Here is a 25241-nt window from a genome sequence, read left to right on the forward strand (position 1 = left end):
ATTACTTGATTTTGATCCCACTTTTCTTTAACCATTTTCGAGCTTTCATTTTTTTTTTTGTCTTAGATGGAGTGGTAATCAACTGAAATTAATTAAACTTACATATAATTGTGAGATCCTGGATTCGAACTCGGGTGACGACGTCCGACCTAAAAATTTCGACATTTTGCTAGTTGAGCTAAAACTTATAGACCCGACATGTTATTTTTATTGGGAAAGAAAATATGCTTGATGCTATCTAGAAATTTCGGAACCAAGGGAAGGGACCAACTACTCTCTCTCCATCTCATCCAATTGCTTCACAAGGAAGGTGCTAAATCATTTTCATCCTAAGACATCTAGAACCTTCTATTCAATTATTGATCTTTCAGTACACTCACTAATTAATACTACTAGTACTGTTTTCATCTATGATCTATGACTATATTAAAGAACGAACCAAATTCACATACTAGTACTAGTCTCAAGTTTACCCTTAAGTAAAAATTGACAATGAATTACATGTACTCGGTGAAAGAAGAATACTTAGAACCATTATCATCACCATTTCCACCACTTCAACCAATTGAAGGACTTCATGAAATTAGACCCCAACCATTCCTCACCAAAACATTTGATGTAGTTAACGACCAAAGTACCAACCATATAGTTTCGTGGAGCAAAGGTGGCACCAGTTTTGTTGTTTGGGATCCACATGCTTTCTCTAATGCTCTCATTCCCAAATACTTCAAACACAATAATTTCTCAAGCTTTGTCCGACAACTAAACACTTACGTAAGTGTATTACTGTCTAAAATACTTTTTTTAATTTTATTTTAATTTCTTCTACTTGTTTTTGTTTCGGTTTCTTTCTTCTAATTTTTCAATCAATCAAACTTGCAAGTTTTGTTTTGTATGACTCATAGTTTTCCGATAAGTGCTTAGGTCGCTTGGCCGAGCTCTATGATCAAATATCATGTGTTCTTTGTTTCTGATGCTTTTGTATCTTTTACCTTTGAACCGAGTTGTTGTTCAAACAACCGGAAACTACAATAAGTGTTATGACAAATACTTGCGGTTCAAATTCATTCTCACTTAGTACACTATTAGAGCACGCTCTTGAAGAGTTCTTAAGTTCTTAAAAAGACATGTCCTTGATGAGTTTTCCGTTGAAAAACATAGGCGTTTCTACAATTTACAAAGACGATTGCTTGCCAAAGCAACTTGTCTTAAGTGTATGCTGGATTTGTGACAAAAAATGAACGGATTACTTTAAAGTGATTAAAGTATATTATGTGATCATTTATCATGTTCTTCTTTCAATTCTTTTAAAATATTAACATATATCAAAATATAGACTTAGCCCTCCAAAACCCAACTCGCAAACAATGCCTTAAGCCACCCATGATAGGTTGTACGTTTCTTATGTTATTTCATCCTGATTGTGGACTTGTGGTGTAAAATATTTTTGCAGGGTTTTAGAAAAATAGATCTAAATAGATGGGAATTTGCAAATGAAGGATTCCTAAGAGGGCAAAGACATCTATTAAGGAACATAAGGAGAAAGAAGGGACCTTCTCAGCCTATTCCTAATCATAACTCCCAACAAGGACAGGGTCATTGTATCGACATTGAAGTTGGCTGTTTTGGACTAGATGCAGAAATTGATCGTTTAAGGCAAGAGAAACATGTATTGATGATGGAGCTTATGAGTCTTAGACAGAAGCAATATAATACCACACTGTACCTTCTAGAGATGGAGCAAAGGTTACAAGGGATAGAAATCAATCAGAAACAAATGATGGCATTCTTAGCCAGAGCTATAAAAAATCCTGTCTTTATCCACCAACTACTACAACAAAAAGTGGAGAAAAAGGAGCTTGAAGAAGCCATGAACATGACCAAGAAGAGAAAGCTTGTTGAACAAGGAACTAGACTAGGTACTGGACAATCAAGCAGTGTTAAAGTTGAGCCTTTAGAATTAGGTGATTGTGAATTCGAAGGGTCGGAGTTGGAAATGCAGGTTTTTGAAAGGGGGGAGATGGATAAGGAGGAAGTAGACGAGGCACTAGAATCACAAGAGAGGATAGAAAGATTACTTGGTGATGAAGGGTTCTAGGAAGAACTAATGTTTAGTTTAAAATTTGAGGGTAGATTTGACATTCCAACTCCTGAATATAATGCTGAGAATGCAGATGATTCAAGTGAACCACTGAATCAAGAATTCAGGATTAACTCTTGTCATTCAGTTCACTAGCTTCAAGTCTTCCAAAGTCAATGGTTTACTCCGAAGGAAGTAACATATGGTGGAATTATCCTAATTTGCAAGCATGACAGTAAAATTACACGCAGAAGGAAAATAATTTACTTCATGGTGTTTCTAATTCTATAATATGTTCTTTTGAAGCACTTCTATAAATCCAAATATTCTCACTTTTCATGTTTGATTAGGTTAGGTGGGTTGCTGCTGGTGCTGAGACAAGATTCTTTGATAGCAAAAACTGTCATTATTTATGTCAAGGACTCAAGGTTCAATTTTTTACCTCCTGGTAGCTATAAATGAATATGTAGTGCATCATATCAATCCGGACATGTCATTTCCTGATGCAATTTTTTTATCTTAATGAATGTAGATTGATTATTCAGAAGATATATGATGGACAACAAGTAGCGTATCTTGGACGAGCATAACTGAATGAACACCCTGAACATATCTCTGCAAGACTCCGACAGGTCTCTACCTCTTCCAAATAATATACCCTCTGGTCTCAAATATAAGCAAAAATTAGTTTGATAAAACTGATGTATTTATTCCCAAATTTTGATCAAATAAATCAACTTTTTTTGACCAAATTCTGCTTATATTTGAGATCGAAGTAGTATTTATATTTTTATTACCCTTTTTACATTTGATCAAGGAGTGCTAGTGCATATTTATTAAAATCTTTGTTCAGTTTTTTCAAATCAGAATTGTAAGTGTTATGGTTTGTTCTGATGAGTTTGGACTTTGATAATTTATGCAGCTCAGTCAAATATTTCAGTTAACTTAGGATTTCATGTTGGAAGTTGGAGTTGGATTGCTGTTTCTGTTAATTGCATGAATGAAGAAGATTTTTTAGTGCTAGGATGAGGGTGCTATCATGCCATGTCTAATGCCACAGATATATTACAATGGAATTGAAGAAGAATCTCTTAGCACTAAAACAAATAGATTGGAAAATGTGATTTATATTGTATTACTGAGACTACTCAAACTTTGTTGCTTGTTATATGACATTGTATAGTTGATTAAGAAATATAGAATCTAGATGAGAAATTTTGACCTCTGATTCATTTCTGTTCTTTCAGTAAAGGGCAAAGGCATTGCTTTGCTATTGTTTATTTTGTCATGTTTGCACATTTTTAGTATATTATATTTGGTTATGTAGGAATATGAAAAATAGCAATGACGTCCAACATTTGGAAGTTACTTACTACTAGCACTGTTACATGCACAGTTGAGTTGGGTTGGTGGAGCTTGAACCAACAAACTCAATGTCATTTTAATTATCTAAAACAATGCTATTGTGGATGAGATTAAGGGTCTCAAAGCATATACTGCCTTTAAAGAAGTCTTGTAATCCAAGCCTTCTAAGTGGCTTAATTGTATGGTCTTTGTATGCATTTGTGAAGATCAATAGGGAAAAGAAATTAATAGGTCTCATTAAATCTGATTCCATTTTGCTAGCTTGTTTCTACTGCTTCCATTTGATCATAGCCTCCCATATGATCATAACCTCCCATGACAGAGATGTGAGAATCAAGGTGTTCATGACAGAGATGAGCATGAAGCAGGTCAACCAAACAAAGACACAGACCTGAAACATAAATAAGCAAAACAGCGATAAGACGATAGGAACCAAGTGATTTGGTTCAAGTGGGTTAATGAGATTCCCTTAGGAAGAATTGTTCGGGAATCGGGATAACTCTAGTTTGATTTCGGAGAAAAAATTCTTGGTTAGACGATAAATGAAAGATGAGATAATACAAAGGATGTCAAGATGACACTGTCACACCTGAAACAAAGATTAAATGAAGGGAGATGACAACGTTGAAATGCTTGCGCTACAATTAAAAAAGAGAGATGAGGGAGGGAGACAAATGGTTTTGTGCAAGTAACAAAGTTCACAAATGAAGGGGATGTAGAATGTGTTGGGTCATGAGGGGGTCCAGGGGATCATCACATCGGGCCTGAACAACTTCACAAGTGAGTTGGACAACACACTTTAATCCCAAACCTTAAGGTGTTAGGTTTATGAGTCCTCTCACTTATAAACCACCGAAGGATAAGCTTATAAAATTTAAATTTTGGATTACAAGCTATATAAGCTTGATCCATGAAGGAAATAATATACATCTTATTTCCACTATAATCTCACTTTTCCCTCTTCAATGCATTGCATACCCTTTCTTCATTTTACATTTCTTCGACCTAAGAAAATCGTTTTGTCCAACAAAGTGTATCATAGAGCACTGGATGATCATGCTATCTATGGAAATGAAAGCACTATTTCGAGTAAATTTTCTACAAATCTATCTATTTTCAAAGGAGAACATTACGATAGAATAAAGGAGGGGGGATCTCATTTCAATAATAATCAAGTGTGAAGTGTCCATTTCATTTCAATATTGAGAACTTTTTTTTTTTTGTGTAAAAAATATTGAGAACTTATTTCATGCAATCAATGTTTTTGCTTATGGTAAAACTTATATGTCAAAACTGCATAGTTGTGTAAGTGAGGCAACTAAGTCTTCTCTAATGTTAGAGAAACGGACTAGCCGCTTCTTTAATGCATTCATATGCAGCATGTCAGTCATTTAAAGTGGGTACTGAAAATTTTAGATTTTTTACACCACTGCAGCAAGTAGTTGAAGGTTAGGTAATAGCACCAACAAGGAAATAATGATGTTTTAGCTTATTCGCAATTAAGGGCATCCCCTTCCTCCACAATGAAGAGCAATAGAACTAGCAATACTGAAATCATAGTCGAGTTCTTCATCTTGTAGTTGCTAAACTTAATTGTGTTTTAATGTATGATATCAAGATTGCATAAGGGGGATCTTCTATATATAGTTGGAGATAAAAGATAATACTATAGACGGTAGTTTTTATGTACATCTATAACTAACCTTGATGCTTCAAAATCACTTCCACACTACAAAAATTGTTCATTTTGTTTTATCGTTGAAATCATGTTTCTTGGCACTATTGCTTGGGATACTATTATGCGTTGTGACAGAAACGATTTGACACAATTGACATCCTTTTGGGTAAGTATTGAGAAATAATATGTGAAGATTAGATATTTGTTAATACTTTGTACTTTTATTCATGGACATATTTTTATAATTTTTTTTACGTAAATGCGCTTAAAACATTTCATTAATAATAATGTTATGACTACAAATAGGTGTATCAATGAAAACATGGAAACTAGCTAGGGATTGGGCTGCCCGTGCTAAAACATGAGCGATCACGTTGGCTTGTCTCCTAATAAACTCGACCTTTGAGTTTTTGAAAAAATGTGTTGTGCAAACGTTGACAGTCTTTGATAACTTCCCCGAATTCAAATAAAAAATGAGAATTTTATTCTATCGTTTAAACCATGTTTCTGGTGACACAACTATTTGTGATACTATTATGTATATGTTGTCACCGGTTGAAGAAATGCTTTGCCATGATTATTAACATCCTTTTATGGGTAAAGTATATATCGAGAAACCCACTTGGGTTGATCTGGTGATATTGACTTGATACCTGAGAGTGTGCTCCTTCTTAAGGTCTTATGTTCAATTATTTCTGGTGTCAATTTGGACGACTAAATTAACTTCTAAAAAAAATATATATTAAAAAAAAAATCTGTGAAGATTAGACATCTCTTCAACACTTTGTACTTTTTATTCATGAACAATTGGAGGAAAAACTTGAGACAAATACAAAGTGTGACACACCATAATTCAAGATAGATGAGACATTATTTGACACATAAATAAAATTGGGTTGGGTCATCACAATTCAAGCCCAGATGAAAAGAACCTCCAAATCACCACCTAGTCATGAGACAGAGGATCGAAATCCCTAGTGTAGTTATAATGCCATGTCCTGCCGCTTGAGATACTCATTCATAGTAACAGCGATAAAATAAAAAATGGACCTAGATTCGTTAATCTGAAGGCACTTCTCAGTGAGACGGTGGTTCTTGTTGTCACGTTACATTCGAATTCGATTATGCTACAAACGCACACCATCTTTCCTGCTTCTAAGTTGAATTTGGATCCAGCATGTCCAATTATCCACCCTACTCCAGAAAATATTTTGACCACGATAACGCTAAGTTTCCTCACCGTTCTTTCTTCAAGGTCAGTTTCAATCTTCACTATTCAATTTCATTATCAGATTTATATATTCCTTGTTTTAATTCAATTAATGTTCAGAATTCCTTACTGTGAGTATTTCTTTTTGCTAATTTAGTTGCTTCATATGTTCTGGAATATTCTGAGATATACTTGTTTTAATGTCAAATTCTAGTTTAAAATTGTTCCAATGTGTGCATGTGCATAAATAATTAACTCAAGAGCGTTCTCACTAGATGAGATGAGATGATACAAGTCTCTTTCAGCTTAATTAGTAGTGTCGGGTTCAAACCATCCGAGTTTTGTGATTACACTAGCTTTAAAACTCATTTTGTTATGATGAGATGATACGGGTCTCTTTCAGCTTAATTACTAGTCTCCGATTCAAATCCGAGTCTTTGAAATGCACCGGCTTTAAAACTCTCCATGTTAAGACTTTTCACTCTGATGGTCCTATCCAGCTCGAGAAATTAGTATACGTAGATGCACGTGCACATATCCTATTTATACAACAACAAAAAAATTATAACTGAACCCTACCTATAATCTTTTTTCGCGCGCATATTCTAGATCTTTTAAGTTTTACCGAATGGTGATGTGTTGTATTAGTTTGAGGAGTGACTTCTTTGGAATATTATCCTTCGTGTATTAAATATGTTTTATGTCGTTTACTGAAAATTAAAAGGAAATAAACAAATGATTGTTTGCTACTTCTTTATTTTTCAGGTTATTACTCGGAGCTTCCTCACCAGTAACCGGAAGCGTGATTGTATTAGCTGTAGCACCGGAAAGTTTCTCTTCTTGATATTGATCTTTGGTGTAGCATACCTTATGCTGACACATGATACAATTCCAAGTCGTGTAGTTTCTCGAGATCAAGTATTTGGAATTAGAAAGAATGAAGAAAATGAGGGATTACTCTCCGCAGTTGCGCATGGACAATAACTTTGGTCTTAAAAAAGTCCACATTTGTATATATAATCATTTAATCAAAGTTTCACCGCTACAAAGTTTCTGTGTTCCACTTTTCGCCACCGGATCTGCCATGACGGCCATTTTCTGCTGCCCGTGATAGACCAGCCACAGACCTGATGGTAAACATCATCCAACGCTATGTATTCTCATCATCGTTAATCTTGAATTTCATCTCCACTTATATTTTCTCTCGTTTTCTTTTATAGGGAATATTTTACTACTTTAAAATTTTAATTAAAAGGGACCGTTTGAGGAAGCATCAATGCAAGCTAGTGGACTTCAATTTTAACAAAGGTACATAGATTTTGGTTTCAATTTTCTATTACTTTGATTTTAATGATGCTGTAATTTGTTTGAATATAAACTTAAAATTTAATTTGTTTGTGTGCTGAAAATTGGTCGATTTCATTATTGTAACATGAAATGCCACCGATAAATAATATAAATAATTCATATTTATTAGATTCAGCCAAATAAGCATGAGTCTCAAACAAAGTATAATTTAACAACCTAAGAAGTTTATTTTTTAAACAACAACATAAGTAAAACACTTCAAATCTCCACGAAAAGAGAAAAACACAGAAATAGTTTAGCCACAACTCTTCATAGTACCAAGAATCCCTTCCAGACACACATTCACCATTTATATTAAAGATCCCTTCCATTTCTTTTACATGTCTTCCTGACGCGGCTCAAAGTTCAAGTCCGGAAGTATTGAGACTCTCTTTGGTGATTCATGACCTATTTGAATCTCACTTTGAGCACCACTCTCCCATGCAACATTTTCCTCACCTGTTGTTGAGTTTCCACCAGATATGTTACTTGTTTCTGATCCTACTGCAGTCAGATTTGTACCAGGTTCCACCATTTCAGTCTTGGTCAGATCTGTATTAGGTTCCACCATTTCAGTCTTCATTTCTCTTTGAGCTACCGAAGTTGTGTTGTTAGCCGTCTTCCTTGCTTCTAAAGCTAATACAACAATTCTGTTGTCAATAGATGAATCTGCTTTTGAGTTCTGCAAATTTGTTGAGTCTACCAATTTATTATCATTTGCTCTTTCATTGTCAAAATTCACATGCAAGTCAATTTCAAAATCACTTAGATCTTCATATGTTCTTTGGCTGCGGTCCCTAAGATTATAGGCAATCTTCTTTGGTGCTGTCCCTGAAAGTTTGGATCATACAATATCAATTTTATGTGTCGAAATATTTGTGACAAAACATTATATAGCTAGCGTGAAAAATTATATTTGTATAAGAAACATTTGCACAAACATTCATTACCATTTTGAAACTGGAATTGGATTCTCTATAGTAATTGTGTGATACAGTTATTGATTTCAATTGTCTGATCAAAATCAGTGGTACAAATTATTTTAAGTTGATTTAGTTAATGTTTACCTTGAAATGTCTGGTAAAAAAATTAGTTTATATTTGTTAAAAACTTTCATCTATAAGATTCTTCACAAAAACTAGTTGTTACAAATAAACATCTGTTCTTTCTTCAAGTGACTAATTTATTGTGAAGAGTAAAAAGTCTATGAATTGATGAAAAAAAATTGATTGATGGGGGAAGAAATTATCCAAAAGAAATAAAATTCAAGCAATTAAGTACCAAATACACACAGAAACGATCCACTTTAATGAAGTCTAAGTCTCAATTTCAAAACCAAGTAGGTTAATGAGGGCATGATCGATACTAGAGCTGATCTTAAATACATGCATTAATCAAGCAAAACAAATAATGAAGCTTCCAAATACATAAATGAGGTTCCCACCTACACGATTCACATTTTAATTGAAGAGATCCAAATACTTTTCCCCAACGGGGGAAGTGGTCATTATCAACTGCATAATAAAATCTCAATCATGGCATAAATTTCTGAGAAAGGAACAAACATACCGTCAATTTCGGAACCAGATCTTCGCTTTATGTTTCTCATTTGTAGATTTTTTGGACTCCGTTGAAGTTTGGGCAGTGACCACTGAAAAAGTGAATGATCTTTAAATCTATGAAATACTGCATACAGTTGGAAAATCTTTTTGAAAATATGCGGTGAATAGTTTAATGAAAAAATTGATATCATATCTACTAACAAGAATGGAAAAATACGTACCAGAAGAGCAAGCCACCAGACAACACGTTTAGACTCGAGTAGTCTTCTCCGACTAGGTTCGTGTTTCTAGCTGTGATGAGCTATTAGCTAGAAGTTGAAATTGGGTTGAAATTGTAAACCCTGGGGCTATTGAAAAAGCTAATGGTAGGCTAGTGTATTTATGTTGAACTGAATGGCCTTAATAACACCATTATTTATGCATTTGGAAGTTGCATTAGTTGTTTTTTTTTTAATTAGTTGTTTTGCCGATTAATTTACAAATTTTACGATTTGTTTCAATATTGATCTAGCCTTTGTGACCTATTTGATTTTGAAATTTTCTGATTTATAAATCATTAAAGTGGATGTCTTATATTTGTATTTGGTCCTATGTTTTTCTTATATTTTCTTTTTTTTGGACCATTTCTTTCTCATTTGATCATTTTTTATTTCACTAGTTCAGTCAATTAAATAATAAAAATTCACTAGTACCAAGACTTGGTACCAATACTTTGTATTCTTCATATTTACTGAAATGCATGAAGGAACACGACCTTCTTATTGTTTGGCTAAACAAGTTCCAATTTTGTTAGATTTTTGAATTGCTAAAGTAAGCATTTTCAGTAGTCCAAAAACTATGAAAAAGCGCATATTATGTGCTCATGTAATAGTTTTTCAATTACTTCTTATGTAGTGTTATTAAATTCTAATTTCATGAGTAATGAAATTATATACTATACTTGTTTTTAACTTCGTATAGAATCATGGATTTATACCACTTAAAAATTTTATCGTAGCTATTTCAATGACTACCACTCAAGATGTCAAACAATTTTAGGAACCGCAATCCAAGTACAAGTGATTCAAATGCCGAAAGAAAAAAATAGTATCGGTTCTACCTGCAAACAATGCGCCAGTAAATTATGGTTCCGGAAGAGGTAGAGGTGCTAATATGTCGCCCCAAAGAAGAGAGGTAGATTTACCAAAATGGGGAAATCATGGCAGACAATGCCAATATTCTCACAGACCAAGAAGAAATATACAAAATCTGCTACAAATAATTATGGAGGACCAAAATCACGATACTAATTGTTTAGTTTGTGGAGATGGAGGAGAAAGAGAATTTATCGTGGTGCTAACTGCCCCTCGACTTATCATATTTCTTAGTGTCGATAAACTGGTAATTAAATTTATTTTTTTTAGTTTGTTTTGCATAATAAATTGATGTATTTTTGAAGTTGCACATAGATAAATACATGGTAACCTATGCATTTTTTGTTTCCTTTTTATAGTATATATTGCAGGGGATACCTCCACGAAATTGTTATGTCCTTATTGCATATGCAAATATTGTGGAGACATTAATCAATATTTAGTCACACGTTGCGAATGCTACAAGAAGCTAAAGGTTCAACACATATTGGCAATTTGAAATATTTTAACCGATAAAGGAAACATACACTCATTGTGGCATTGACAGCATGTGACTAAATATTGATTAATGTCTTTAAAATATTTGCATATGTAATAAGGACATAACAATTTCGTGGTGGTATCCCTTGTAGTATATACTATAGAAAGTAAACAAATAATTCATTTATTACTATGTATTTATTTATGTGCAACTTCAAAAATACATCAATCTGTGTTGCAAAACAAACTAAAAAAATAAATTCAATTACCTGCTTATCGACACAAGTATGATAAGCTGAGTAGCAAGTACAACCGATAAATTCTCCTTCTCCTCCATCTCCACAAACTAAATAATTAGTATTGTGATTTCAGTCCTCCGCAATTATTTGTAACAGATTTTGTATATTTCTTCTTGGTTTACGAGAATATGAGCATCGTCTGCCCTGATTTCCCCACTTTGGTAAATCTACCTCTTTTCTTTTGGGTGGCATATTAGGATCTTTTCTTCTACCTCTTCTGCAACCATCATTTCTTGGCGCATTGCTTGCAGGCAGAGTCAATACCATTTTTCTTCTTTCGGCATTTGAGTCACTTGCACTTGGATTGCGGTCCTAAAATTGTCTAACATCTTAAGTGATAGTCACTGAAACAGCTGTGATAAAATTCTTAAGTAGTGTAAATCCATGATTGTATAAGAAGTTAAGAATAATTTTAGGACATACTTCCATTACTCATGAAATTAAAATATACCGACTCTACATAATGAGTAATTGAAAAACTATAACATGAGCACATAATATGCTTCTTCAGAGTTTTTGGACTACTGAAAATGCTTACACTACACCAAAGTAGATAAATAACAACGCCTCTTTAACAACGCTTGTTTTCAAAAGCGTTGTTAAAAAAAAAAAACAGAGTCTTTAGACAACGCTTTAGATAAACGCGTTGTCTAAAGTCCTAACCTTTTAGAGCTCCATTAAGTATAAGCTTTATCTTATATCTAGTAAAAATATATATAATCTGAAGAAAATATATGTTTTACCTTAGATAGTGCTTCCAGATAAAAGTGCTTAACGCTAACTGATGTATAATATTAGACAACACTTCTATTTCTTCTGAAAGTGCTTTCTTAGGTTTAATAATAAAAAGAAGTTAAAACTACTATACGCTAAACCTACGCGTTCACAATAACTTTTCCTGGAAAACAAGAAATCAAGTGCAAAATCAATTGAAACTACCAGCAAGGTTGAAACATCTCCACTCACAAACTATACGAAACCCATAAACTTTTTTAACTCAAATATGAATCGAATTTGGAATCCATAACCCTATATATCAAACCCATAAACCAAATTTGGAATCCATAACCCTATCTATCAAAACCCATAAACCCTTTCCAGCCTCAAATGCTGCAAACCAGAAGCCCTCACACACATAAGAAACCCATAAACCTTCTTTATGTGTAAATCCCTTCCTTCTGCAACTTTCACTGAAACCTCACGGGAAAAAACCCTCTCGTTGCATCCTCTCTCTTGCAGTGAATCCCTCTAACTTGCGCCAAATCCCCCACACACGCGTCCGTCCGTGTTCTGCTACCGAACTGCTGCAATCGCATATTCGAAATCTACTATTTGTAAGTCTCTGAAAGCCTCTCCCTCTCTGTGTATGTCTTCCACAATTGCACAGTTCGCAATGGCATGCGATTAATTCTTTTGAGTTTTTTCATAATGTAATTGTCTATGAAATCCTTTCTTTCTTGCATATCTGAAATTTCAATATAAATCATTATCAGGTTAGGTTGATTGGGCCAAAAAGAAGGCAATGGCTCATTAGAGGTAGAAATGCATTGTATAAATCTGATTGATTTAATGTACCAAAAAAAAAAATCTGATTGATTTATCCTTGTTCTTGCAATTCATGTTATTGCTTCAAGGAATTTTTTTTATTTCCTATTATAAGTTAATGTCACTTGTGTAAAGTAACTTTCAGTTTCATAGTATTCCATCCTCAACGGTTTATTGAATATACTAAAATCCTTATATTATTAGACTATGCTTTGGCTAGTCCAAATTGGTAATGAATTTTTCATGACTTAAGGTCACTATTTAATATCTCTATTTCTGTTTAATTAGGCCATGGTCTTAAATCATGGATTTGTGTTGACACATCTGGAAATTCTTAGGTCATTGAGGTGTATACAACAACAACAACAACAAAAAAATTATAACTGAACCCTACCTATAATCTTTTTTCGCGCGCATATTCTAGATCTTTTAAGTTTTACCGAATGGTGATGTGTTGTATTAGTTTGAGGAGTGACTTCTTTGGAATATTATCCTCCGTGTATTAAATATGTTTTATGTCGTTTACTGAAAATTAAAAGGGAATAAACAAATGATTGTTTGCTACTTCTTTATTTTTCAGGTTATTACTCGGAGTTTCCTCACCAGTAACCGGAAGCGTGATTGTATTAGCTGTAGCACCGGAAAGTTTCTCTTCTTGATATTGATCTTTTGTGTAGCATACCTTATGCTGACACATGATACAATTCCAAGTCGTGTAGTTTCTCGAGATCAAGTATTTGGAATTAGAAAGAATGAAGAAAATGAGGGATTACTCTCCGCAGTTGCGCATGGACAATAACTTTGGTCTTAAAAAAGTCCACATTTGTATATATAATCATTTAATCAAAGTTTCACCGCTACAAAGTTTCTGTGTTCCACTTTTCGCCACCGGATCTGCCATGACGGCCATTTTCTGCTGCCCGTGATAGACCAGCCACAGACCTGATGGTAAACATCATCCAACGCTATGTATTCTCATCATCGTTAATCTTGAATTTCATCTCCACTTATATTTTCTCTCGTTTTCTTTTATAGGGAATATTTTACTACTTTAAAATTTTAATTAAAAGGGACCGTTTGAGGAAGCATCAATGCAAGCTAGTGGACTTCAATTTTAACAAAGGTACATAGATTTTGGTTTCAATTTTCTATTACTTTGATTTTAATGATGCTGTAATTTGTTTGAATATAAACTTAAAATTTAATTTGTTTGTGTGCTGAAAATTGGTCGATTTCATTATTGTAACATGAATGGGTCTGATTTATTGTCAAGTATCTAATTAGGCTATCACGAAAGATCTGTATCACCCCGCTTAGTGGGATATAGCTTGGTTCTTGTTGTTGTATTTTCTAGGTTTGTGTTGCACAAATACTGTTAAGGCAGCAGATTGTGCCTTCGCTGCACCGATCAAACCATATTGATGCTCTTTGTTGCAGCATTCACCTATTAAACTTAGTAATTTCTCTTTAGTGTTCAATTGAAGTTTTTGGCGCGTTATTTTTTTAGGCGCTATCGGGCACTAAATGTGAACATTTATTGCAACGAGATTCAAATTTTGGTTTGCTACGTCGTGGGAGTCTAACCGTTAGATTCAACCCCTGTGTTGGCTGTTATTGTTTGGTTTGCTTGCTATTGTCCACTGTCATTACTTGAATGGAGGATTTGTATGATTTCCATCTTCCTTTAGGAAAGAAATAACAACTCCTATGATGAGATATATTTGTCATGTAAATGTTCTTTGCTCTTTTTCATGAAAAAATTCTGAAATTGCATGAAACAAACACACAGTTCAATGTAATAAAATTCTAAAGTTGATGATGCCAAACAAAGGTATGAACACAAGCAGCCTATATGAGAAGAAGCCAAATTTACAAAGCCAAAACTGCATTCATACTTAAATAAAATGCCACTGATAAATAATATAAATAATTCATAATTATTAGATTCAGCCAAATAAGCACGAGTCTCAAACAAAGTATAATTTAACAACCTAAGAAGTTTATTTTTTAAACAACAACATAAGTAAAACACTTCAAATCTCCACGAAAAGAGAAAAACACAGAAATAGTTTAGCCACAACTCTTCATAGTACCAAGAATCCCTTCCAGACACACATTCACCATTTATATTAAAGATCCCTTCCATTTCTTTTACATGTCTTCCTGACGCGGCTCAAAGTTCAAGTCCGGAAGTATTGAGACTCTCTTTGGTGATTCATGACCTATTTGAATCTCACTTTGAGCACCACTCTCCCATGCAACATTTTCCTCACCTGTTGTTGAGTTTCCACCAGATATGTTACTTGTTTCTGATCCTACTGCAGTCAGATTTGTACCAGGTTCCACCATTTCAGTCTTGGTCAGATCTGTATTAGGTTCCACCATTTCAGTCTTCATTTCTCTTTGAGCTACCGAAGTTGTGTTGTTAGCCGTCTTCCTTGCTTCTAAAGCTAATACAACAATTCTGTTGTCAATAGATGAATCTGCTTTTGAGTTCTGCAAATTTGTTGAGTCTACCAATTTATTATCATTTGCTCTTTCATTGTCAAAATTCACATGCAAGTCAATTTCAAAATCACTTAGATCTTCATATGTTCTTTGGCTGCGGTCCCTAAGATTATAGGCAATCTTCTTTGGTGCTGTCCCTGAAAGTTTGGATCATACAATATCAATTTTATGTGTCGAAATATTTGTGACAAAACATTAATTATATAGCTAGCGTGAAAAATTATATTTGTATAAGAAACATTTGCACAAACATTCATTACCATTTTGAAACTGGAATTGGATTCTCTATAGTAATTGTGTGATACAGTTATTGATTTCAATTGTCTGATCAAAATCAGTGGTACAAATTATTTTAAGTTGATTTAGTTAATGTTTACCTTGAAATGTCTGGTAAAAAAATTAGTTTATATTTGTTAAAAACTTTCATCTATAAGATTCTTCACAAAAACTAGTTGTTACAAATAAACATCTGTTCTTTCTTCAAGTGACTAATTTATTGTGAAGAGTAAAAAGTCTATGAATTGATGAAAAAAAATTGATTGATGGGGGAAGAAATTATCCAAAAGAAATAAAATTCAAGCAATTAAGTACCAAATACACACAGAAACGATCCACTTTAATGAAGTCTAAGTCTCAATTTCAAAACCAAGTAGGTTAATGAGGGCATGATCGATACTAGAGCTGATCTTAAATACATGCATTAATCAAGCAAAACAAATAATGAAGCTTCCAAATACATAAATGAGGTTCCCACCTACACGATTCACATTTTAATTGAAGAGATCCAAATACTTTTCCCCAACGGGGGAAGTGGTCATTATCAACTGCATAATAAAATCTCAATCATGGCATAAATTTCTGAGAAAGGAACAAACATACCGTCAATTTCGGAACCAGATCTTCGCTTTATGTTTCTCATTTGTAGATTTTTTGGACTCCGTTGAAGTTTGGGCAGTGACCACTGAAAAAGTGAATGATCTTTAAATCTATGAAATACTGCATACAGTTGGAAAATCTTTTTGAAAATATGCGGTGAATAGTTTAATGAAAAAATTGATATCATATCTACTAACAAGAATGGAAAAATACGTACCAGAAGAGCAAGCCACCAGACAACACGTTTAGACTCGAGTAGTCTTCTCCGACTAGGTTCGTGTTTCTAGCTGTGATGAGCTATTAGCTAGAAGTTGAAATTGGGTTGAAATTGTAAACCCTGGGGCTATTGAAAAAGCTAATGGTAGGCTAGTGTATTTATGTTGAACTGAATGGCCTTAATAACACCATTATTTATGCATTTGGAAGTTGCATTAGTTGTTTTTTTTTTAATTAGTTGTTTTGCCGATTAATTTACAAATTTTACGATTTGTTTCAATATTGATCTAGCCTTTGTGACCTATTTGATTTTGAAATTTTCTGATTTATAAATCATTAAAGTGGATGTCTTATATTTGTATTTGGTCCTATGTTTTTCTTATATTTTCTTTTTTTTGGACCATTTCTTTCTCATTTGATCATTTTTTATTTCACTAGTTCAGTCAATTAAATAATAAAAATTCACTAGTACCAAGACTTGGTACCAATACTTTGTATTCTTCATATTTACTGAAATGCATGAAGGAACACGACCTTCTTATTGTTTGGCTAAACAAGTTCCAATTTTGTTAGATTTTTGAATTGCTAAAGTAAGCATTTTCAGTAGTCCAAAAACTATGAAAAAGCGCATATTATGTGCTCATGTAATAGTTTTTCAATTACTTCTTATGTAGTGTTATTAAATTCTAATTTCATGAGTAATGAAATTATATACTATACTTGTTTTTAACTTCGTATAGAATCATGGATTTATACCACTTAAAAATTTTATCGTAGCTATTTCAATGACTACCACTCAAGATGTCAAACAATTTTAGGAACCGCAATCCAAGTACAAGTGATTCAAATGCCGAAAGAAAAAAATAGTATCGGTTCTACCTGCAAACAATGCGCCAGTAAATTATGGTTCCGGAAGAGGTAGAGGTGCTAATATGTCGCCCCAAAGAAGAGAGGTAGATTTACCAAAATGGGGAAATCATGGCAGACAATGCCAATATTCTCACAGACCAAGAAGAAATATACAAAATCTGCTACAAATAATTATGGAGGACCAAAATCACGATACTAATTGTTTAGTTTGTGGAGATGGAGAAGAAAGAGAATTTATCGTGGTGCTAACTGCCCCTCGACTTATCATATTTCTTAGTGTCGATAAACTGGTAATTAAATTTATTTTTTTTAGTTTGTTTTGCATAATAAATTGATGTATTTTTGAAGTTGCACATAGATAAATACATGGTAACCTATGCATTTTTTGTTTCCTTTTTATAGTATATATTGCAGGGGATACCTCCACGAAATTGTTATGTCCTTATTGCATATGCAAATATTGTGGAGACATTAATCAATATTTAGTCACACGTTGCGAATGCTACAAGAAGCTAAAGGTTCAACACATATTGGCAATTTGAAATATTTTAACCGATAAAGGAAACATACACTCATTGTGGCATTGACAGCATGTGACTAAATATTGATTAATGTCTTTAAAATATTTGCATATGTAATAAGGACATAACAATTTCGTGGTGGTATCCCTTGTAGTATATACTATAGAAAGTAAACAAATAATTCATTTATTACTATGTATTTATTTATGTGCAACTTCAAAAATACATCAATCTGTGTTGCAAAACAAACTAAAAAAATAAATTCAATTACCTGCTTATCGACACAAGTATGATAAGCTGAGTAGCAAGTACAACCGATAAATTCTCCTTCTCCTCCATCTCCACAAACTAAATAATTAGTATTGTGATTTCAGTCCTCCGCAATTATTTGTAACAGATTTTGTATATTTCTTCTTGGTTTACGAGAATATGAGCATCGTCTGCCCTGATTTCCCCACTTTGGTAAATCTACCTCTTTTCTTTTGGGTGGCATATTAGGATCTTTTCTTCTACCTCTTCTGCAACCATCATTTCTTGGCGCATTGCTTGCAGGCAGAGTCAATACCATTTTTCTTCTTTCGGCATTTGAGTCACTTGCACTTGGATTGCGGTCCTAAAATTGTCTAACATCTTAAGTGATAGTCACTGAAACAGCTGTGATAAAATTCTTAAGTAGTGTAAATCCATGATTGTATAAGAAGTTAAGAATAATTTTAGGACATACTTCCATTACTCATGAAATTAAAATATACCGACTCTACATAATGAGTAATTGAAAAACTATAACATGAGCACATAATATGCTTCTTCAGAGTTTTTGGACTACTGAAAATGCTTACACTACACCAAAGTAGATAAATAACAACGCCTCTTTAACAACGCTTGTTTTCAAAAGCGTTGTTAAAAAAAAAAAACAGAGTCTTTAGACAACGCTTTAGATAAACGCGTTGTCTAAAGTCCTAACCTTTTAGAGCTCCATTAAGTATAAGCTTTATCTTATATCTAGTAAAAATATATATAATCTGAAGAAAATATATGTTTTACCTTAGATAGTGCTTCCAGATAAAAGTGCTTAACGCTAACTGATGTATAATATTAGACAACACTTCTATTTCTTCTGAAAGTGCTTTCTTAGGTTTAATAATAAAAAGAAGTTAAAACTACTATACGCTAAACCTACGCGTTCACAATAACTTTTCCTGGAAAACAAGAAATCAAGTGCAAAATCAATTGAAACTACCAGCAAGGTTGAAACATCTCCACTCACAAACTATACGAAACCCATAAACTTTTTTAACTCAAATATGAATCGAATTTGGAATCCATAACCCTATATATCAAACCCATAAACCAAATTTGGAATCCATAACCCTATCTATCAAAACCCATAAACCCTTTCCAGCCTCAAATGCTGCAAACCAGAAGCCCTCACACACATAAGAAACCCATAAACCTTCTTTATGTGTAAATCCCTTCCTTCTGCAACTTTCACTGAAACCTCACGGGAAAAAACCCTCTCGTTGCATCCTCTCTCTTGCAGTGAATCCCTCTAACTTGCGCCAAATCCCCCACACACGCGTCCGTCCGTGTTCTGCTACCGAACTGCTGCAATCGCATATTCGAAATCTACTATTTGTAAGTCTCTGAAAGCCTCTCCCTCTCTGTGTATGTCTTCCACAATTGCACAGTTCGCAATGGCATGCGATTAATTCTTTTGAGTTTTTTCATAATGTAATTGTCTATGAAATCCTTTCTTTCTTGCATATCTGAAATTTCAATATAAATCATTATCAGGTTAGGTTGATTGGGCCAAAAAGAAGGCAATGGCTCATTAGAGGTAGAAATGCATTGTATAAATCTGATTGATTTAATGTACCAAAAAAAAAAATCTGATTGATTTATCCTTGTTCTTGCAATTCATGTTATTGCTTCAAGGAATTTTTTTATTTCCTATTATAAGTTAATGTCACTTGTGTAAAGTAACTTTCAGTTTCATAGTATTCTATCATCAACGGTTTATTGAATATACTAAAATCCTTATATTATTAGACTATGCTTTGGCTAGTCCAAATTGGTAATGAATTTTTCATGACTTAAGGTCACTATTTAATATCTCTATTTCTGTTTAATTAGGCCATGGTCTTAAATCATGGATTTGTGTTGACACATCTGGAAATTCTTAGGTCATTGAGGTGGACAAGTTTACTATGATGTGTCGTTGTGATCTTCCTGCCCGTGATATCTTCGCGCCTACTTGATCCTGTGTTTGTCTACCCATCAACAATCCTTGGTAGGGAGAAGGCTATTGTTGTAAATCTAGAGCAAATACGGTGTATTATTACATCAGATGAAGTTCTTCTGTTGAATTCCCTTGATAAATATGTATTACAATATCTGATTGATCTCCAACGACGGTTGACAACAACTGGCGGAAGCGAGGTGGGCGAGGTATGACAATCAGACCATTCTGACTTGAACCAAAGGAGAGGCAGTAGGAATTTTGAAAATTTATACAGCAACACTTCCCCTGATTATTTACCTTTTGAATTCAGGGCTCTTGAAGTTTCCGTGGAGGCGGCATGCACATTTCTTGACACCCAGGTTAGGAGAAGTTCATGATTTCAGTTTTATGTATAATATAGCTTGTGTGGTTTGTTGGTTGAAAAATTCACTAGGTGTTTCTTACTATAATCTAAAGAAAATTAGAGACGAAAACATATATAAAAATGTGAACCTGTGCATTTCCCAGGGAATTGCTTCTTGCTATGTTTACTGCGGTGAAGTGTGGGAAACAGTAATTAACGGTTTGACAATAGATTGACAATATTTGTTACATATTATTGAACCAAGTTGATTTTATGCCAAGTTCATCAACCATGGAGGCTATATATACTTACTGTGGCAAATGAAAAGTTTCGAAGGCAACAGTATACGCCTTCATTAAGAAACTTGAGAAATTGCCAAAAATTTGAGTATGATTATGGTATGAAAAATGTCTTATGTTATGGTGTTACGGCGAGTTTGTTAATAAAAAATTTTCGTTGCTACTAAAAAAATCAAGGGTATTGTTGGTATTATGAAAAGTCGACACCAAAACTTTTATATTCTCTTTATACATAGGTATAGATGTCTGAGTAGATTTTTATTATTTGGAGATTTGCTCATTTTTGTTGCGTATTCTCTAGCCTTAATTTAAATAAAAGCATTCAAATTAGTTTTTGAAAATAAACCTCTCAATTCTTCTTGGAAATTGAGGGAGACATACCAAACAATAGCGAGGACGAGAAATCGGAACTCCCTAACCAAACCTCGCGTGTTCATTTACTTTTCTTTATTGCTTTATCTCGTTAATAATTGTGTTGGAATTGTTGGGTAAAACACGCACGCCAAGTGTTTGTGAAAACGCTTGAGTGCAATTTTTAAATTGAAACCTACAACATTTTGAACACCAATTATTCGACTAAAGTTCCAAACTAGTTTTCTTTAATTGTGCTTAGTTGAAAACTAGTTTATTGATATCCATATAACACGATTAAGCATTTGTCTAGTTAATTGATTAATTTTAGCTTAAAAATTGACCACTTAATCGTTTAGCTTATCTTTTCAACAACGATTTCAAAATTTCTGATTTACTCGCATGATCTTCTTGTCCAATACATTTGGGATAGAAATTTCGATCTAGAGGTGCAATATATAATGCAATGTCATGTCAACTGAGCTAAGCATACGGGACTAACACTTGATTTTTATCATATAAAATTATTTAATTATTTAACAACTAATATATATATATATATATATATATATATATATATATATATATATATATATATATTTGCATTTACTAATAATTATTCTTATTTAACTTTGAATGGTGTCGGTGGTGGTTGTCATGTACGAAAATAAGGAAGCATATTGATTTACGCAAGTAAGGAATTAGGATGATTTATTCATACTTCTTTCATCTCATCTTCATCTAATTTGAATGGTGATGAGGCCCAACTTTATTTATTTGTCAGGTGTCTCATTTGTCTTGAACTATGGTGTGTTAGACTTTGTGTTTTTGTCAAGTTTTTATCTCAATATGTTTTGAGTTTAACGCTTGATATCTATCATATAAAAATATTTAACTATTTAACACTAATATTTGCATTTAGAAGTAATTAATATTGACTTTGATTTGTTCATACTTTTTTTTCATCTCTTCTAGCTAAAATTATTATGACGCCCAACTTCATTTGTAGCAAGTATCTCATCTGTCTTGAATTATGGTGTGCTAGACTATGTGTTTGTATATCACGTTTTCCCTAAATCTGTTTATGAATAAAAGTAATATTAATTTATGTCTAATCTTAGTAATTTCTTCTCAATACTTACCCAAAAAAGGATGTCAATCGTGGAAAATCGTTTATTCAACTAGTGACAGCACATACTAGCATACCAAACAATAGTGTTAACACAGTTGCTGAAACAAAATCGATGGTTGCGTTGAAGCATTAAATTAAAGTTGATGGTTTATAGATGAAACAAAATTATAAATTTTTGTAGTGTGAAAGTTACGATGAAGCATCATAGTTGATCATTTTAAATTAATCTTAATTAATTCAATAAAACCGACTTTGAATAGTATCAATGGTGGTTGTCATTTACGCAAACACTGAATCAAATTGATTTATGCAAACTGGAAAGCATACTAATTTACGGAAGCAACATGTTTTAGTTGCACCAAATTAACATGCATTCACACTTGGAAATACGGTCAATATATATGTCATTCAAATCGTGATGTGTGCTATTTGAAACTGGCAAAATATGAAAATACAATTAAAGAATGCACCACAAAAGCATTGGAACTGAATCTTGTGTTTGTTAAAGCTTTGGTAACAAGAACACAGGCTCATGAAAAACTTGAACATTTTGAAGAGGAAATTCCTGATATGAAAAAGATCCTAGAAATTGATCCCTCAAATGGTCAAGCTATGATATAGCCACCAACAATTAGAGCCCCTTGCTAATGTCAAACGAGAAAAAAAATAGGGAATTAGATTTATTTGTTCATACTTTTTTCATCTCTTATGGCTTGAATAGTTAAGACTTATGACGCCCAACTTCATTTGTGTCAAGTGTCTCATATGTCTTGAATTATGGTGTGTCATACTTTGTATGTGTGTGAAGTTTTTCCTAAATATGTTTATGAAAAAGAATACAAAATATTAACAGATAATCTTTAGTAATTTATTCTCAATACTTACTCAAAAAAGAATGTGAAATGTGACAAACGTTTATTTAACTAGTGATAGCTTCAAGGTTGATGGTTTACAGATAAAACAAAATTGATGGTTACGTTAAAGCATCAAAGTTGATGATTTATTTTGATAAAACAAAATTATCAATTTATGTAGTGTGAAAGTTACTATGAAGCATCAAAGTTGATTGTTTAGAAATGATACTATTTGTTTTATTTGACACTACCCGCACATCTCCAACTATATATAGACACCCCCTCCCATCCCAAATCAATCTTCATATCATACATTAAAACACAAGTTTAGCAACTACAATATGAAGAAACTGATTGCGATTCCAACATTTCTAGTTCTATTGCTCCTCATTGTAGAGCAGGGGAATGCTTTTGATTGCGAAGAAGCCAAGACATCACTATTTCCCTGTGGGATATTCCTCATTGGTGCTGATATAGAACCTTCAACTACTTGTTGTAGTGGTGTAAACAATCTGAAATCTTCAACACCCACCGTAGCTGACCGACGTGCTGCCTGTGAATGCCTTAAAGAAGCGGCTAGTCACTTTCCTAACATAAGAGAAGACTTGGCTGCCTCACTTCCCCAACTCTGCTGTGTTGACATAAATTTTACCATAAACAAAAATATTAATTGCAAGAAGTAAGTTGATCAATATCTTTCTTTATAAGATACACTACAATAAAATATTATTTATATACTTTCTTTACTAAGGGGAAACAAATACATCATCCTATATCCTATATGAAAATAATATTTCTATTGAATTTTAAAAATAAACTTTTACAAGACCACAATTTTCTTGTAAAAATTGCATTAAAATAATTGCTTATGTATTCTTAATTACCTACATTAATCAGCAACAATGTTTTCTATATTTTTTTTAAAAAAGGATTTTAATATTAAAATATATTTTGCTCAACATATATCAATAAACACTAATAAATTATTTATCATTTTATCGAATAGTTAACAAAGTATTAATTTATTTATTTTGTTACGAAGTTATAATTTTTTTTTTGTTTAGATACGAATTTATAATTTATTTACTTTTGGTGTTGATATTGATATTGTTTGTTGTGTTTTATTTTTCAGCATTTGTTGAATTCCATGGAGAAAATAGCGTGCTGAACGGGATGGACGCTTCTACAAAAATAATACAGTACATCCTGTAATATACTACTAATATGTTCTATTATATATTGTTTAAAATTTAAAATTTGATATTAATAAAAATTAACAATTACATGATTTATATATATGTTTACATATCTATCCTGTAATTTTAATAATCAAAATTTTAGTTAGTATTAATTTAGATATATCTACAAAGTTATCCAAACCAAATCACATTAAAATTTATCATATCAGATTTTGAAATTAATCATTAAAAAAAAAAATATATAATTTTATCTTTAAATCGATTGAACTTTTATCGAAAAATTGTTCTAAATTGTACTGCATGAACATCCTAATTTATTATTAGAGAATCAAAATAGAGTGCCCAAAATTATAAATTGTTGGGAAAATTTATTAAAAGATAAAACATCTTAATTTATTATTAGAGAATCAAAATAGAGTGTCCAAAATTATAGATGAAACATTTTCTTTTTTTTTTGAATCACTAACATGTGTCCAAAATTAGTTGATGATTTATAGATCAAACAAAATCATAAATTGTTGTAGTGTTAAAGTTATGATGAAGCACCAGAGTTGATTATTTTAAATTAATCTTAATTAATTCAGTAAAATCAACTTTGAATGATATTAGTGGTGGTTTTCATTTACCAAAAATGTGGAAGCAAATTGATGTCAAATTAACAACCATTTTAATATATTTTTTCTATCCATGTTCATGCTCAGAAAGCCTCAAAAAACCCTAAAATTAAACTCTGCGAGAGGCACCACTTCCACACCCAACCACCAAAGATTAATATCATACCAAACTGATGAGATTTGGTTACAAGAGCCAAATAAGTGATCAGTTGATTCAAGCTCTACTCCATATAACACACACGTAGAATCACTAGCATCTCTAACGACGCTCCGCTTCAAGAGATTGCAGTCGCTAGGATGCTGATGGACCATTTGAGAAAATTATAGACACACAACGACATCAATGTTGTTCAAAATGATGTTATAAATTTTCTTAAATTAAATGGATAATGGAAACCATGATGTGAGTGTGGGTGTACGTACATAAAGGGGGGTAGAAGTTTTCATATACGAAATGATGATGATGATGATGAGAATCTAGCAATAGAAGAACGAACCCGTGAATGATGTCTGGCTG

At 32.8% G+C, this 25241-nt stretch overlaps 1 protein-coding gene and 1 long non-coding RNA gene across 7 annotated transcripts; both read left to right on the top strand.

Moving 5' to 3' along the window:
- Nucleotides 1-393: 393 nt before the first annotated feature.
- On the top strand, nt 394-3362 carry LOC123907029 (heat stress transcription factor A-6b-like). Its single transcript, XM_045957098.1, has 4 exons — nt 394-774; nt 1454-2508; nt 2613-2712; nt 3008-3362. Exons 1-2 carry the CDS (start codon nt 493-495, stop codon nt 2096-2098), a joined length of 927 nt encoding a protein of 308 aa, XP_045813054.1. The 5' UTR covers nt 394-492; the 3' UTR covers nt 2099-2508; nt 2613-2712; nt 3008-3362.
- Nucleotides 3363-5893: 2531 nt separating this feature from the next.
- LOC123922749 lies at nt 5894-24203 on the top strand. Of its 6 annotated transcripts, XR_006814240.1 has the most exons (9): nt 5989-6378; nt 7099-7466; nt 7554-7641; nt 13280-13647; nt 13735-13822; nt 19874-20138; nt 20243-20291; nt 23287-23590; nt 24044-24203. It is a non-coding gene; the product is annotated as an uncharacterized LOC123922749 (long non-coding RNA). The 6 variants fall into 6 exon arrangements; XR_006814241.1 differs by lacking the exon at nt 23287-23590 and having other exon boundaries at nt 24044-24133; XR_006814239.1 differs by lacking the exons at nt 23287-23590; nt 24044-24203 and adding an exon at nt 19485-19527 and having other exon boundaries at nt 20243-20567.
- Nucleotides 24204-25241: the final 1038 nt, after the last annotated feature.

The sequence above is a fragment of the Trifolium pratense genome, linkage group LG1 (genome assembly GCF_020283565.1).
Source record: "Trifolium pratense cultivar HEN17-A07 linkage group LG1, ARS_RC_1.1, whole genome shotgun sequence".
NCBI lineage: Eukaryota > Viridiplantae > Streptophyta > Magnoliopsida > Fabales > Fabaceae > Trifolium > Trifolium pratense.

Excerpts from the sequence above, each read along its gene's own strand:
- LOC123907029 (XM_045957098.1), top strand. The coding sequence starts at position 493 with ATGAATTACATGTACTCGGTGAAAGAAGAATACTTAGAACCATTATCA. Across the intron at positions 775-1,453 it reads TCCGACAACTAAACACTTAC|GGTTTTAGAAAAATAGATCT; the intron begins GTAAGTGTATTA and ends ATATTTTTGCAG.